Genomic DNA, 15,174 nt, shown 5'->3' on the forward strand with positions numbered 1-15,174 from the left:
ATATGGAAGAAAAAATACTTTTATAGCACTGTACCGTAAAAAATCTGCAAATAAGCAGATCAGTGCAGTTCAAACTGAACAACTCTGTTGTGCAGGGGTCAACTTGATTCCAAATTTCATTTTCACTGGTAAGTTTTAACCTTTAGGTTAATATATTTTCTTTGCTTGTCTCATAACACTCTGTAGACTTGAGACAGGCAAATACACCTCAAAGCAAATTATTTTATTTTATTTATTTATTGAAAGAGAGAGAGCAGGAGCAGAGCAGCAGGGGAAGAGGGAGAAGCAGACTCCCTGCTAGGTAGGGAGCCAATGGGCTCAATCCCAGGACCTCCAGATCATGACCTGAGCTGAAGATTGACACTTAACTGACTGAGCCACCCGGGGGCCTCTCAAAGCAAATTTTTTCATAGGCAGACTTGTTTGTTTCCTGGTTGAGAACTAACCTCTTTGGTCCTCTCTGACATCCTCATCCCACCCCCAAATTTACTTTCCCCTGTTTTACTTGGAGAGATCTCACAAAAAGGAAATGAAGCAGAGTCAGAGATTCTTTTCCTGAGGAGAAGCTGACTGCCTTTAGAATTCTTTGTACTCAGGTGTATAAAAACCTAAATGTATTAATTAAAATAGTTTTTCACTGAGCTCATGTTGAAACCATGGATGAATACTATCCCTTGTGTACTGGGCACAATGTAACTCTAAAGTAATGAGTTTATATATAACAAGTCTTTTTCCCTTTTCTTCTTCTTCTTCTTCTTTTTTTTTTTTTTAGATCAAGGTAAACTGGAAATGTCCTTTTATTTTAATGTATGTTCTATTTATAATCAATCATTAGACCAGACCCATTCATTGTGAGAATCATCAGCTTTGTTACTATTATCTTAATTCCAGAACTTATTTTAAAAGAAAGACTATTGATTGATGTGTTGGTGAAAAATGAACTATAATCAGCACAAGCCTTTTATCTTTACTTACCATTCATTGCCTGACATGCCAGATGCCCTGTAATAGGCCAGGAACCTTGACTATGCCATAAGGGAGGAATGAGGGAAAGCTTTGGCCTTTGGTCATTAGCCTCCAAGGCAACTACAGGGGCATTACCCAGCACTTACAGACTCCGCAGTCGCTGAAGCAATCACACATGCCTGTCTGCCAGTTGGAGGTTTGTGGCATGGGACCACATCCAGGCTGAGTCACAATGACCACTGGTGACTGTGCTTGCATTTTCAATGCAGGATCTTCAATGGCAGTAGTCTGAAAAGGGAAAAGTTGGTGTAAGTGGACTCCAGGTGGCTCCTGGAAATCTGCGTTGAGGCATTCCGCTTCACAGCCAAGTGAGATAATTTAGATTAAGTTGCTTGCTTATTCAAAGAACATAATTTCTCTCTCCCCTCCCCTGGGGACAGAGGTCACTGGGGGAAGGGATTCACTGAGGTGGTCAGAGCAAAAATTGCTTCCCTTGGAGTAAGGGAGCAAAAGCGAGTTATTGCTGCTGTTTTTATACAGGTGAATGAAGACAGGGGAATGAATGACTAACTCCTAATAGTAGTCGGAAGGAGTGAATTGGGACACCTGGGTGGCTCAAGGGTTGAGTGTCTGCCTTCGGCTCCGGGTGTGATCTGGGGGTCCTGCATCAGGCTCCCCTCAGGGAGCCTGCTTCTTTCTCCCTCTGCCTAAGTCTCTGCTTCTCTCTGTGTCTTTCATGAATAAATAAATAAAATCTTTTTTTTTTTTTTGTAAAAAAAAAGGAGTGAATTGCAGAAAATGGGCTTCTCTAAAATTGTACCATCCTCAACTACTGTGAACACACACCTTTCCCCTCTGGCTCATTTTTAAAATTCCTTTTTGTTTTGGATTTATTTCTGATTGGCAGTTGTGAAAAAAAAAAAAAACCCTCCCCTGTTTTCTGTCTACCCATGGAATAATCTACTTCACTTCTGCTCACCAAATGTGTGATAGTTTTTCCCACACCAAGCGATTCTGCAATACCAGCTGGAGTGTCCTACAATTCAACTCAATTCTACACTTGTCTATAGGAGAGAGCGTCAGATTCCACAGGTGAAAGGCTCGGACTGCTCCTACCTCCCCACTTCAGAGGCCAGTTACAAGCCCAGGTTGTCACCTGTGCTTTTGGGTTACCAGCTATAGACTGGAGGGTCCCATGACCCCTCCTCGGGTTCAATTAATTAGTTAGAGTGGCTCACAGCACTCCAGAGAACAATTTAACAGTTCACTTACTAGATTATTGGTATTTTACAAAGGATACTAAAGGATTCAAATGAACAGATGAAGAGATATTATAAATTCAGAATGTGTGAAATTTGGGGTTGCTACTGCTGGCTCCCTAACCCAAAAGCTCCCTGAACCCCATCCTTTTGGGACTTTATTGCATTAGGCATCATTGATTAAACCATTGGCCATTGGTAACTGAGTTCAATCTTCAGCCCCCTCTTCCTGCCCTCGAAGTCTGAGAGCTAGGGCTGAAAGTTCCAAGCCTCTAATCACAAGGTTGGTTCCCTTGGCAATCAGCCCCATCCTCAAGGGCTTTCCAAAAGTTGCTTCTTGAGCATAAACTCCTCAGTAGTTGAGAGGGTCTGGGTATAAAAAAGAGAACACTTTTACCAGTTAAGAGCTTCTTATCAGTTAAGAGATTCCAGAGATTTTAGAAGCTCTGTGCCATGAACAGGGATGAAAACCATATATTTCTTATTATAAACCATAATATCATAGCAGTCCTCTCTAATCTATTTGTATCCAAGCTGGCTCTTCACTTCAAATTTACCTGGAGCCTGTGTCCCCCACTCAGTACTGGCTTGGGAGCCTTTTGACACACATTGGGGAAAGTTCTAATAGTAGGTCTCCACAAAATGTATTATTAAGTTCGTTTTGTGAGGTTAATTCTAATTTCTATCATGAGAGGCAGTGTGGGGTCATAGAACATAGATTAGATTTGGAGTAAGAGTATCCTTGCTCAAATCCTGATTTTTTAAAAGATTTTATTTATTTATTTATTTATTTATTTATTTATTTATTTATTTATTTATTTAAGAGAGATTGAGAGAGAGAGCACACGAGGGACAGGGAGAGAGACAAGCAGGCCCCCGCTGAGCAGAGAGCCCCATGCAGGGCTTGATCCCAGGACCCCAGGATCATGACCCGAGCTGGAGACAGACACTTAACTGACTGAGTTACCTACGTGTCCCATGGGAATTATTATCTTTATTGAGTTGATAAAGAAATGGACACTCTGGAAATTTAAGTAAACTGTGGAGTTCATATCTTTCTGAGGCTCATTCCACAGACCCTTTTCTTCCCTTTGCCTCTTAGCTTTCGACTCCTACTCCATCATTATTGCTTAGTGTAGTGTGGTGTTGTCACTGGTTTGTTGTGATCTCCTTGAGACCTGGAGCCCTCTTTTCATATTTATTCCTTTAGCATCAAGCTAAATGTTGGGCTTATAAAGGTACACAGCCTCATTGAATTAAATACTTACAATATACTTGATTCCCTTACAGTGTGCTGGGCCCTGGGATGTAACACATTTCCACTTCAAAATTCAGGACATGTTTTGAAAAGCACACACCCAAACACACACTGAAATTGAAAATACAGTGCCTCGAGGTACTCAGGCGTTGTCATTATACTATTTGCCTTTTTTACATTATTTTCTGCATAGAGAGAGCAGTTCCATAAACAAAGTACCTCAGTTGTTCCATATTGTTTTACACATTTCTATTTCTTGAATTAGCTAATTTCTTTACAGATCTCATTGCTTAGTTAACACTTAGCTAGTTCCCTTGAACAAGAAGGGAGCTATGCAGTATATGAGACCAGGAATAGTTTTAAAAACAGGGTAATGTCTTGGATATTTCTCCACGCAACTGAAAGTGTATCGTGTGAGAATGGTTCAAACATGTCTAAATCTGCCCAGGCTTCATCATAGCTAATTATAAATTATCCAGGTCCACTCTCACAGATTGTCCCCTGAGTCTTGGCACATGGTCTCATAGAAAGAATGCTCAGTTATTTTGGACGAAGATAAAACTAGTTTAATTTTTTTTTTAGGAAGTAGGAAAAGCTTAAAAATGTTCTTTTAAATGTTTGTATCTGTTGAACATCATCACTCTCAGAAAGTAGCTCTAGGTATCTCCCTTCCCATTAGAGAGTATAGTATGCAAATACTACATATTTTTTAAGTTTTAATAAAATGATTATAAGTACTAAGAGTACAAAACTTAACATTAAGTATTTATTTTATTTTAAGACTTATTTTATGTATATACATAATATATATAATAATAATTATATATATATATATATATATATAGAGAGAGAGAGAGAGAGAGAGAGAGAGAGAGACAGAAACAGAGACAGAGACGAGTGGTGGGAGAAGGAAAGGGAGAGAAAATCCTTGAGCAGACTCAGCATGAGGCTCAAACCCAGGACCCCAGAATCATGACCTGAGTTGAAATCAAGAGTTAGCCGCCCAATCGACTGAACCACCCAGGTGCCCTGACATTAAGTGTTTTTTAAAAACCCTCTAAAACAAGAAGACATTTAAAAGCCCCAAAGTTGAGAAAATAATAAAAAGGCAGGAACAGACAATTCACAGGAAGAGACATAAAAATGACTCCTAAAAATATATATCAAAAAGATATTCAAATTCACTCAAAATTAAAGCAATGCAAATTAAATGCCTGTCAGATTGGCAAAAGTTAAAAAGTATGCAATGTATTCTTTTGACAAGGTTGTGAAGAAATAGGCACTCAAATAATGTTGGTGGGAATACAACCATTTTGGAAGGAACTTTGAAGAAACCTAACATAACTGCATATGCACTTACCATTTGAAGTAATCCCACTTCTAGAAATTATCCCGAAGATTTATCTTCAACAATGTAAAGATATATACACCTGAGGTTATTTATAGCAGCATTGTTGGTTTTTGCAAAATATTGTAAATAATCCAAGTGCTTAGTTGAGTAAACTATGGTACTGTTAGAAACAAGACAACAGGCCTAAAATGGAATCACTTATGCTAAATCCCATGTCACCACCCTGAGACTTAGTTTCAGCCCTCCCAGAAATGGAATCTTAAACCAGTCAGGAATTGCCGAATCTGAACTTGTTAGGTAATTTGCCTGATAGACTCCTGCCAACCCCTGAAGAAAAGTGACCTTGACATAATCATTTATTTGCTTTTTTGTCTAGTATAATGACCTTGTTTCTGCTCCCATCTGTCTATAAAAATCTCTCATTTTGTACAGCTCCTTGGAGCTCCTTCCTAACTGTTTGATTGGATGCTGCTTGATTCATAATCATTGAGAAAAAGCCATAAGATCTTTAAATTTTACTCAGTTGAATTTTGTTTTTTAAAAGTACATGCATACAACAGAGCATTAATGAAGCTATCAAAAAAGAAAAACAATGAGGATAATCTCTATAAACGGATATAGAATGGTTTCCAAGATAGACTAAGTTTATTTATTTATTTTTTAAGATTTTATGTATTTATTCATAAGAGACACAGAGACAGAGGCAGAGACACAGGCAGAGGGAGAAGCAAGCTCCATGCAGGGAGTCTGACGTGGGACTCAATCCTGGGTCTCTAGGATCACGCCCTGGGCTGAAGGCAGGTGCTAAACCACTGAGCCACCCAGGCTGCCCAAGATATACTACGTTTAAAAAGAAATGTACAGAAGAGTATCTGTTGTCTGATATCATTTATGTAAGGAATAAAGGGGTATAAGAAAACATATATAGCATAAGAATTTCAGAAGGAATAAACCAGAAATGAATGAATTTGTAATGTTCAGAGTAAATCGGGTGAAAAGAATGGGAGAATGGAAAAGGAATGGTAGGAATGGGCTGACACCTTAAGTGTACCTTTTTGTATCTCTCTTACTCTAAATCATGCTAAGACACTACAGGTTAAGTCAACACATAAATGTATCATTAAATCCAACCAGAGCGTGGAAGGAACCCCATATGCAATATAAACAGTAACAAATTAACCTACTTGTATTACAATTAATATTAGAAACACACTGAAGGCAGTGAGGAAGAAAAAGGTAACCATAATAACTTCAGAAAGCAGGGTTTTCACTGTGTATTGTAAGTCTAAAGACGAAAAGAACAAATATTATACCCTAGTTAGTAAACCTATTTTTCATAAGAGAATGGATTAGCAATTCTGAAACTTCTTTATATTATATATATGCTAGGCTTGAACAAATAAGTATATTTTGGATAATGAGATTAAGCTTTTTTACTATCTCAGAAAGAATTGCAAATAAGGAAAGGAGGAGGGCTAGTATGAATCCTGTGCTGTCAGATTGAAATCGGAGGTACAACCTCATGATTATTTACACACATACACACACACACAGATGTGTGTGTAAACATAAATATGTTTCCTATCTCTGTCCATGGAGAAGACCTAGAAGCAACAAAAGTTCAGTATTCCTGAATATACCTTGTGCCCAAATCTTGGTTTTGAAAGGCCATTTTCCAATAAAAAGGAGCCAGAGTTCATTGGAGAAATGGCTGATTCCAGGGCTGGGGCAGGGAAAGTATATGAGAATCCTGAACACGTTTGACCTATATGTCAAAAAGGGCTCAAGAATGAATGAGAGCCAGGATCTCAGAGCCCATCTGATGGCTGTCGCAGTGGCCAAACCAGGACAATTCGAGCAACAAAATAATGTTAATAATGGGTTATAACTCATAAACCAACATAGCTATCCATAATTCCATACTCATATAAATAAAAGAACAAATTTTAAAAAGAGGGGGAAGGCATAGTGCTTTTTTATGATAGAATTCCTACTAATGAATGTAGAAGGAATGATGGAGCTATCACCATTTGGCAAACATCACAATAATACCTGTTTCTTTTTTTAAAAAAGGATTTTATTTATATATTTTGAGAGAGAAAGAGTGAGGGGAGGAACAGAAGCAGAGAAAGAGAATCTCTTTTTTTTTTTTTTCAAAATATTTCATATAATTTATTTGAAAAGATGCTGAATTTGTACCCAAGTATAATTTTTAAAAAGCTGTTCAGGATCAAAATACTTCATATAATTTATTTGAAAAGATGCTGGAGAATCTCAAGCAGACTCCATGCTGAGCAAGGAATCTGACAAAGGGCTTGATCTCACAACCCTGAGACCATGACCTAAGCCGAAATCAAGAGTAGGACACTCAACTTACTGAGCCACCCAGTTTCCACTACAGTGATATTTGTTGAAGGCAAGACTCATAAATGGATACTTATGTGTTTATTATCATGCACTGAAGGACACAACATCACTACTGTGTTATTTTACCAAAAATACGTACTCAAAATCCACTCATAAGAAACCATCAGACAAACACAAAGGGACGGATATTCTACAAATTATCAGGTCAATACTCTTTGAAACTGTCAAAGTCATGAAAGACAAAATAAAAACAGATGAAATATTCAAGAGGGAAGGAGACTATAGAGACATGGTGACCAAATGCAATTTGGGTTCCTGAATTGAATCCTGGAACAGGAAAGGAAACTGTCAATGTTCTCCAACCACAGACCATGAAGAACACAACTGTAGTTAAACAAGTTGGCTTTATTACTTACTATAGAAAGTGAGAAGGAACATCACTGAGACTGTGGCCGGGGGACAGGCGGGTGGTATTCAGTAGCCGGGTATTAGAAAACACTTTTTGGTTGGGTAGATTTGGAGGTGGATCAAGGAAATGGAGGTGGTCCAGAAAGTGAAACACAATTCTACAATTGGGTATATTGATAGATCTCACCTACATGGAGTGCTGATGGAGTGCAAGGCTAACCCTGCAAGAGGTAAAGCAGTAGCAATAACTCATATTAGCCAGGAAAGGAAAATGTTTGGTATGTTGTGGCTTGGATAATGTTTAAGTTCCAATATTTGTCCAAATATGATTGTAGAGTGCTAGTGTTTTTATCTTGATCCATCATGATCATAGACTAGCTTATTTGATGTTGATGATTTCTGTGAAATTCTTTATGTTTAAGAGAACATCAAAACCTAGTGTAAGTGACGACATGGACGGAACTTGAGGGTACTATGCTCGGTGGTATTACTCAGACAGAGAAAGACAAATACTGTATGATCTCTCTTGTGTGGGGCTCTAAAACCAACCAACCAACCAACCAAACCAACCTCACAGATAGAGAACAGATTGGTGGTTGCAGAGGTGAGGAGTGGGGAGTGGGAGAAATGGATAAAGGTGGTCAAAAGGTACAAACCTTCAACTATAAAGTAAGTCCTGGGGATGTATTGAATGGCATAGTGATTACAGTTAATACTACTGTATTGTATATTTCAAAGTTGTTAAGAGAATAAATCTTGAAAGTTCTCATCTAAAAAATTTGTAATATGGCTTATTGTAGTGAATGTTTCACAATATATACGAGTTTTAAGACATTATGTTGTATACCTGAAACTAATATAATGTTAGGTGTCATATCTCAAAAAACAATGCACCAAAAGAGACCTGGCGTGAGTGCCAGGCCAGCTTGCAGCAATACCAACATCTTGCTGGCCACACTGGGCCAGCTCCTGGGTGGCAGGGATTGCTTTTCTCTTCCCTGAGACATTAGTGGGACACTTAGTAAAATCTCAATAAGATCTATCAATTAATTAGTTAATAGTTTACCAGCAGTAATTTCCTGGTTCAATATTTACACTATGGTGATGTAAGACATTAAGAATCAGGAAAGCTGGGTGAAGGGTACACGGAAACGCTGTGTATTAAATAAAAAAGCTTTTTTGAAATTTATTTTATGTGCTACAAAATTCACTCATTTAAAATGTATGCTTGAGAAATTTTCATATATTCATAGTTGCACAGCCATCACTATAATCTAATTTAGGATATTTTTATCACACACCCCTTAAAAAAATATCCATGTCCATTAGCAGCCACTCCCCACTGGACTAGCCTTCCCCAGCTCTGAACAGATTAGTTTCCCTATTCTAGACATTTCATATAAATGGAACTATACAATATGGCAGTCCTTTAAAAAAAATCTTATTCATTTATTCATGAGAGACACATACACATACACAGAGGCAGAGCCACAGGCAGAGGGAGAAGCAGGCTCCATGCAGGAGCCTGATGTGGGACTCGATCCCAAGTCTCCAGGACCCGGCCAAGGGCTAAAGGTGGCGCTAAACCACTGAGCCACCCAGGCTGCCCTCCAGCAGTCCTTAACTGTGGCTTCAGTTACCCATGGTCAACTGAGGTCTGGAAGCAGAGCATCGAGCATTTTCCTTCTGACATATGGTCAAGTCACTAGTAGCATAGAGCTGTCAAATGCCTCCGTCATTTCCTTTGCTTTATCTCATCACATAGGCATTTTATGATCTCAAGAAGGGTGGGTACAGTATAATAACATTTTGAGAGACTATATTCACATAATTTTTACTATAGTATGTTGTCATAATGTTTCTATTTTAATATCATTGGTAATCTCTTAGTGTGCCTAGTTTATAAATTAAATTTTGTGATAGGCATGTGTGTATAAGAAAAAAAACTGTATTTAGGGTGTGGTACTATCTGCAGTTTCAGGCATCCACTGAGGGTCATAAAACATGTCCCTGGGGATATAGAAGACTGTGTATAGTCTTTTGGGACTGACTTCCTTCAGTTAGCACAATGTTTTCAAGGTTTATCTATGTTCTAGTATGTATCAGTACTTTTTTAACTGCTGAATAATATTCCATTATGTGGCTATACCATTTTCTGTTTATCCATTCATTAGTTGATGGACATTTAGGTTGTTTCTACTTTTTGATTATTAACAAATAATGCTCTTATTACTATTTGTGTATAGGTTTTTGTGAGGACATATGTTTTCGCTTCTCCTGGATATATACCTAGAAGTCAGATTTGTGGGTCAACGTGGTAACTCCATGTTTAACATTTTGGAGGTAGCTATGCTCAACACTATATTACCAACGCCGTATGCAGCATTTTGAAGCCTCCCTTCAAGCTGTTTTCCCAAATGGCTGCATTTTGTGGGAGGGCTCCATTTACTGTATATCCTGGTCAAAGTTTGTTATACTCTGTGTGCTATTTTTGCAACATTTTTCATAAATCTAAAATTATTTTTAACATAGCAAAACAAAACATAAAAAAGGAACATGGGAAGAGGGGAGCCCGCCCCATAGGATTTAGAGTGAAAAATACAGAAACTATCGGTTACAAATGCTGTTAAAATATATTCCCAAATTCTAATAATGATAATGTAAACACAGCCATTATAATAATCATTAGCTTTTCCTTCTCATTCTTAGGAACTATTCTGAAGAAGTTCTTTTTTGTATAAAATATCATAAACTACATCCAGTGTAGTTGAAGCTTATTTTAAATTTATTTAAATAAATTTGCTCTTTTATAAAGATACATTCGAGTGGTTTTCGGTTTAGATTTTTGCTTTAGTAAAAAAAACCCAAACAAACCATAACGGTCTTTTACTGCTGTTTGACGATAAAAGAGAGGCTGACCATTGTAGATATCACAGAAAAGTTTGCGAAGGAATATGCTGTAATTGACTGGAGTGACCTGGCTCGTGGACGTCTGTGTCGGGAGGAGGCGTCCCCCGGAGGCGATGGAATTTAGTGCTCTCAGGAGCCCTTCCAGGGGGCAGGTCACGGCGGCCCGGAGCGGGGGGGGGGGGGGTGTCAGGCTGAGCCAAGCCCTGGAACCTCCCTGCCCAGCAGGGGCCCGTGTTGCAGCTTTCAGGGCGGACGGTGCACGGGGGAGGCGGCCTTCCCAGATTTGTTTCCACCCGCGGCCCACATGCTCCTGGCCGTCACCGCCGGGTAGGTACGCCCCGGGGCGGGGGGAGGGGTCGGCGGCTCCCGGGCCTGCCCCGGCGGCCGCGAGGAGAGCAGGTGAGGCTAGGGCCGGAGGGCGCGCCTGCAGGAGGCGGCCCGCGGAGGCGGCGGGGGGCGGGGCCTGGGCGGGGCCGGGCGGCGGGGGGCGGGGCCTGGGCGGGGCCGGGCGGCTAGGGGGCGGGGCCGGGCAGCTGGGGCCGGCGGCCGGGGGCGGGGCTGGCGGCCAGGGGGGCGGGGCCGGGCGGCCGGGGGCGGGGCCGGGGCGGGGCCGACGGGCAGGGGGCGGGGCCGGGCGGGCGGGGCCGGGGGCGGGGCCGGGTGGCCGGCCGTGCCCCCACCTCCCCGCCGCGTGCCAGCCCCCGGTCTCCCCGAGCCTTTGCAGAAACTGAGAAAAGTTTACACCAGCTGCTGTGGGCTGATGAGTTACTTTCGATCCGGAAGAGAGACAGAGAAACCAACACACCTCGCTGATTTTAACACCTATTAGGTGGGCCCTAGAGTCCACTGCGGGGCACATGCCCACTTTTGTCTTACTAGGCCGCAACCGCAGCTCTCTAAACAAATTCGCTCTGGCTATCTCACGGAAAAGGGAGTAAAGAAATTCCGGTGATTTCATTCTGTTGCTCACGCCTTTCACAATAGTTCGCTTGGCTTTGGGCAAAAGTCAGCCTCCAGTCTGGAATGGAAGCCCCATAAAGGTGGGGAATTCTGTGGGCCATTCTTGCTGATGCATCTCGAAAGTTTAGTACAGGGCCTGGCACACAGTAGGTGCCCAGTAACGTTCTCACTACCGCGTTCTCCTACTCCCTTCTCGCTGAGGAAACGTGCGAGGCCGGGCGAAGACGGTGTGCATGGGACCCGGCCGGTGCCCACTTGAGCCATGGCCTCCTTCACGGGGCCCTTTAGACCGCCAGAGTGCTAAGATCCAGTTTTTCCCTGTATCCCAATGGTAGAAACCATATTTTTGGGTGACAGCTTCCTACATTTAGGACCTGGGAAGAAGGCCAGGAAATACTAAATATTTTTCTAAATAATACTAAGTACTAAATACTAAATAAATACTAAATAAATACTGAAATATTTTTCAGGAAATGCTAAAAAAATTTCACATTTTCTTTGGCATTCCTTTTAAAACTCAAATATTAGAAAAGAAAATATGAAAGTGTTATACAACAAAGTGTTAGCTGGCTATCTCTGGGTGATTGGCCAATAGATTTTTTTTTTTTTACTTTTATCTTTATAAATTCGTATATTGTCTAAACAATTACAATGGACACTTATTTCTTTTATAAGCAACACACGAAATACCCATTTTTGGAAACATAAAAAGAACACAGTGATTAAAAAAAATTGTAAAGGCTAAGTTATGCTGATTATCCTATGGCTCTTTGTATTTTTTTTTTTTCCCTTAGCCCCTAGCCAATGCCTGGCACACAACTGACATTCAATAAATACCAGCTGAATGAATGACTATTTCTACAATTTGTCTCAGAGGAAAGACATGCTCATGTAACTAGCTTATCTTTCTTCATTTTTTTAAAAGCAATATATATTTTTAAAGATTTTATTTATTTTTTTAGACAGAAAGTGAGCATGAGTGGGGGGAGGAATGCAGGAAGAGGGAGAGAGAGAGAGAATCTTAAGCAGGCTTCATGCCCAGCACAGAGCAATGGGGGGCTCTATCTCAGGACACTGAGATCACAACTTGAGGCAAAATCAAGAGTTAGTAGCTTAACTCGCTGAGCCCCACCCAGGCACTTATCTTTCAAGAAACCTGCACTATGATTTTAGTATAAGAACAATCTGAAGATTTCAGAATAAAAACTCGTCTGCAATTACAGAATTGTCCTTTCCTTCGCCTGTCTTCAGTGTATGCTATTATGTATTTGTGAATTCAAATTGGCTGCCCCTAGCCCTGACAGCAGCCTGAGACCTGAACATTCTCTGAGCGCCTTTGGAGTCTATTTGCATATTCATTCTGTAGCAAGCAGCTGCATCCAAAATATCCCTATGCTGACTGCCACTTAATTTATACAAAATTTACTTTCTCAGTTTAGTGGCCTTTACAGTCTTCAGCCCAATAATAAAAAGTTTTAGGTTTCTGTTTCTTTCATTACTTTTTGACTTCCTCTTTTGAATATGGGAAATTGTGGGGACCCAGGTGCTTCCGTGAACTTTTTAGCACAGATAACTGAGCAGAGAGTGCGGGCCCCCAGAGATTTCTCATGGTATTGGAAGGAAGTTTGTCTCTAAATGAAGGTGACCTGCAGCAGTGGGGAAGGCCCAGCCCAGGAGAGCAGCGCCAGAGGGAACCAGCATTAGGCTTTCATCCGACCGATATATCTTATTTTAAAAAGGGTTTTGTAAACTCTCACATGAGATTTCTTACTCAAGGCCTTACCTCCTTGGTCTTACAAAACTGAGAGGTGAAAGCAAATAAGCTCCTGTGCGCTTCTCTGTGGTTTAAATATTTCAAAATTCTAGAGAACTTGAAGTTGCAACAAAATCTAAAATGGTAACAAATGCACAATGTCCAGGCAACTACAAATCTCTTTGCTTCAGCCACTAAGTATCCAAAAGTTTTTAACCTAGGTATTTGAGGTAGAAGAGCAACAGTGTTTGTGTGTGTGGGGGGGGGGGGGCGCTGAGGGGTGGGGAGTGGGTGGTGATAACAGAAGACAACTTCCAGGCTCCTGGGTGGCTCAGTTGGTTAAGCAGCTGCCTTCAGTTCAGATCAAGATCCCAGGGTCCTGGGATAGAGGCCTGCCTGGGCTTCCTGCTCAGCAGGGAGCCTGCTTCTCCCTCTGCCCCTCCCTCTACTTGTGCTCTCTCTTGCTCTTTCTCTCAAATAAATAAATAAATAAATAAAATCTTAAAAAACAAAAACAAAAAAACCTGACAGAAGACAACTTCCTTGAAATCTCTCTAGTGCCAGTAAAGATGCTAAGAATTTCTGAGACCTTGTCTACAAGCCTGCTTCCCAACTTCAGCGGTCCTCAATGCTTATTTGGCATAAAGTCATTTGGAGAACCTGTTTACAAGGTGGAATCCTGGGCATTATTCTCCAAATTTGTTATTTAGGTGGCCAGGGCTTGGATGCAGGAATCTGTACTGAGGACCCTCGAGCACACTCACGGCTGCTGCTCCTAACCCAGAAGGTGCTATTGTGTAAAGGAGAGAAAGGTCACCCTTTTGTGTAGACACAGCTTAGTGAGAATTAGAAAAATAGTACCCTTTTCTCCAGACAGATACAGCCTATACCAGGGCCTCCTGCTTGCGTGAGGAACACAGGCTGAACTAATCCCACTCTCTCCTTTCTGTCTGTCGATGGCAGAACCCTGGCATCCCGGGAGATTCCCGTGCCAGTGGCTTTGCAGAGCACACTTTGTAGCCCATGGTCCTGGGCTCTTTCTTTCTTTCTTTCTTTCTTTCTTTCTTTCTTTCTTTCTTTCTTTCTCTCTCTCTCTCTCTCTTTCTTTCTTTCTTTCTTTCTTTTCTTTCTTTCGATTTTATTTATTCATTCATTCATTCATTCATTCATGAGGGACACAGAGAGGCAGAGGGAGAAGCAGGCTCCCTCCAGGGAGCCTGATGTGGGGCTGGATCCCAGGACCCCAGGATCATGACCTGAGCCAAAGGCAGACGCTCAACCACTGAGCCATCCAGGTGCCCCGGCCCTTGGCTTTTTCATTTCTTTTCTGTTACAAATAACTACAAATCCAATCTAATTCAGCAAATATTTCTTGGGCACCCAATGTATGTAAAAGCATTGTGTTAGATTTGGTAGGGACTAGGGAGTAGTCTGTAGTTCCCTTTCCATGGTCAGCGGCTCTGCCTGTCTCTAAGTGACCACATAACTGTTTTATTTTCTGTCATCTTTGATCCCCACAGGAGCAGAAAGTGATGGAAGATTTCAGGCAAAAGAAAAAAATGGAGACAGGAGGAACTGAAATGGAAATCTTGGCACAAGTTTTGAAGAGAGACTACAACTCCTTTCTTTAGAAGTTTCATTTCATGGAGTGGCCTCAACGCTAGGAATCCTTTCAGAATTTGGCTCATTTTAAGCATCCTAATTTGATCTATTTGTTATAGATCTTTGTTATAACTAACCTTATACCTGTCTCCCTTGACTTGGAACATGTCACTCTTGAGAAGAACAGCCCATAATCATATTAATATTAACTGCTAGTATTGATGTATTACTCTATTATATTAATATTAATAAATCCAGGTACTAATGCATTGCTGAGATCTTCCTCTTCTTTCTAGTGTTTACTGATGCTAAATTTTGATTTTTAAAAAAAAATTTTTTT

General features: G+C 40.8%; 1 protein-coding gene and 1 long non-coding RNA gene across 3 annotated transcripts in view; one reads left to right on the top strand and one right to left on the bottom strand.

Annotated features, from left to right (window-relative positions):
- The window catches only part of PLAC8 (placenta associated 8), a 45,651-nt gene that overhangs the window by 9,151 nt on the left and 21,326 nt on the right, over positions 1–15,174 (bottom strand). For both annotated transcript variants that reach the window (XM_077882739.1, XM_077882740.1), the window contains one exon: positions 1,113–1,254. In XM_077882739.1, coding sequence (XP_077738865.1) covers positions 1,113–1,254 — 142 coding nt within the window. The remainder of the gene's footprint in view (positions 1–1,112; positions 1,255–15,174) is intronic.
- On the top strand, positions 1,090–15,103 carry LOC144304236 (uncharacterized). Its single transcript, XR_013371174.1, has 2 exons — positions 1,090–1,334; positions 14,753–15,103. It is a non-coding gene; the product is annotated as an uncharacterized LOC144304236 (long non-coding RNA).

Source organism: Canis aureus, chromosome 33 (genome assembly GCF_053574225.1).
Source record: "Canis aureus isolate CA01 chromosome 33, VMU_Caureus_v.1.0, whole genome shotgun sequence".
In the NCBI taxonomy this organism is placed as follows: domain Eukaryota; kingdom Metazoa; phylum Chordata; class Mammalia; order Carnivora; family Canidae; genus Canis; species Canis aureus.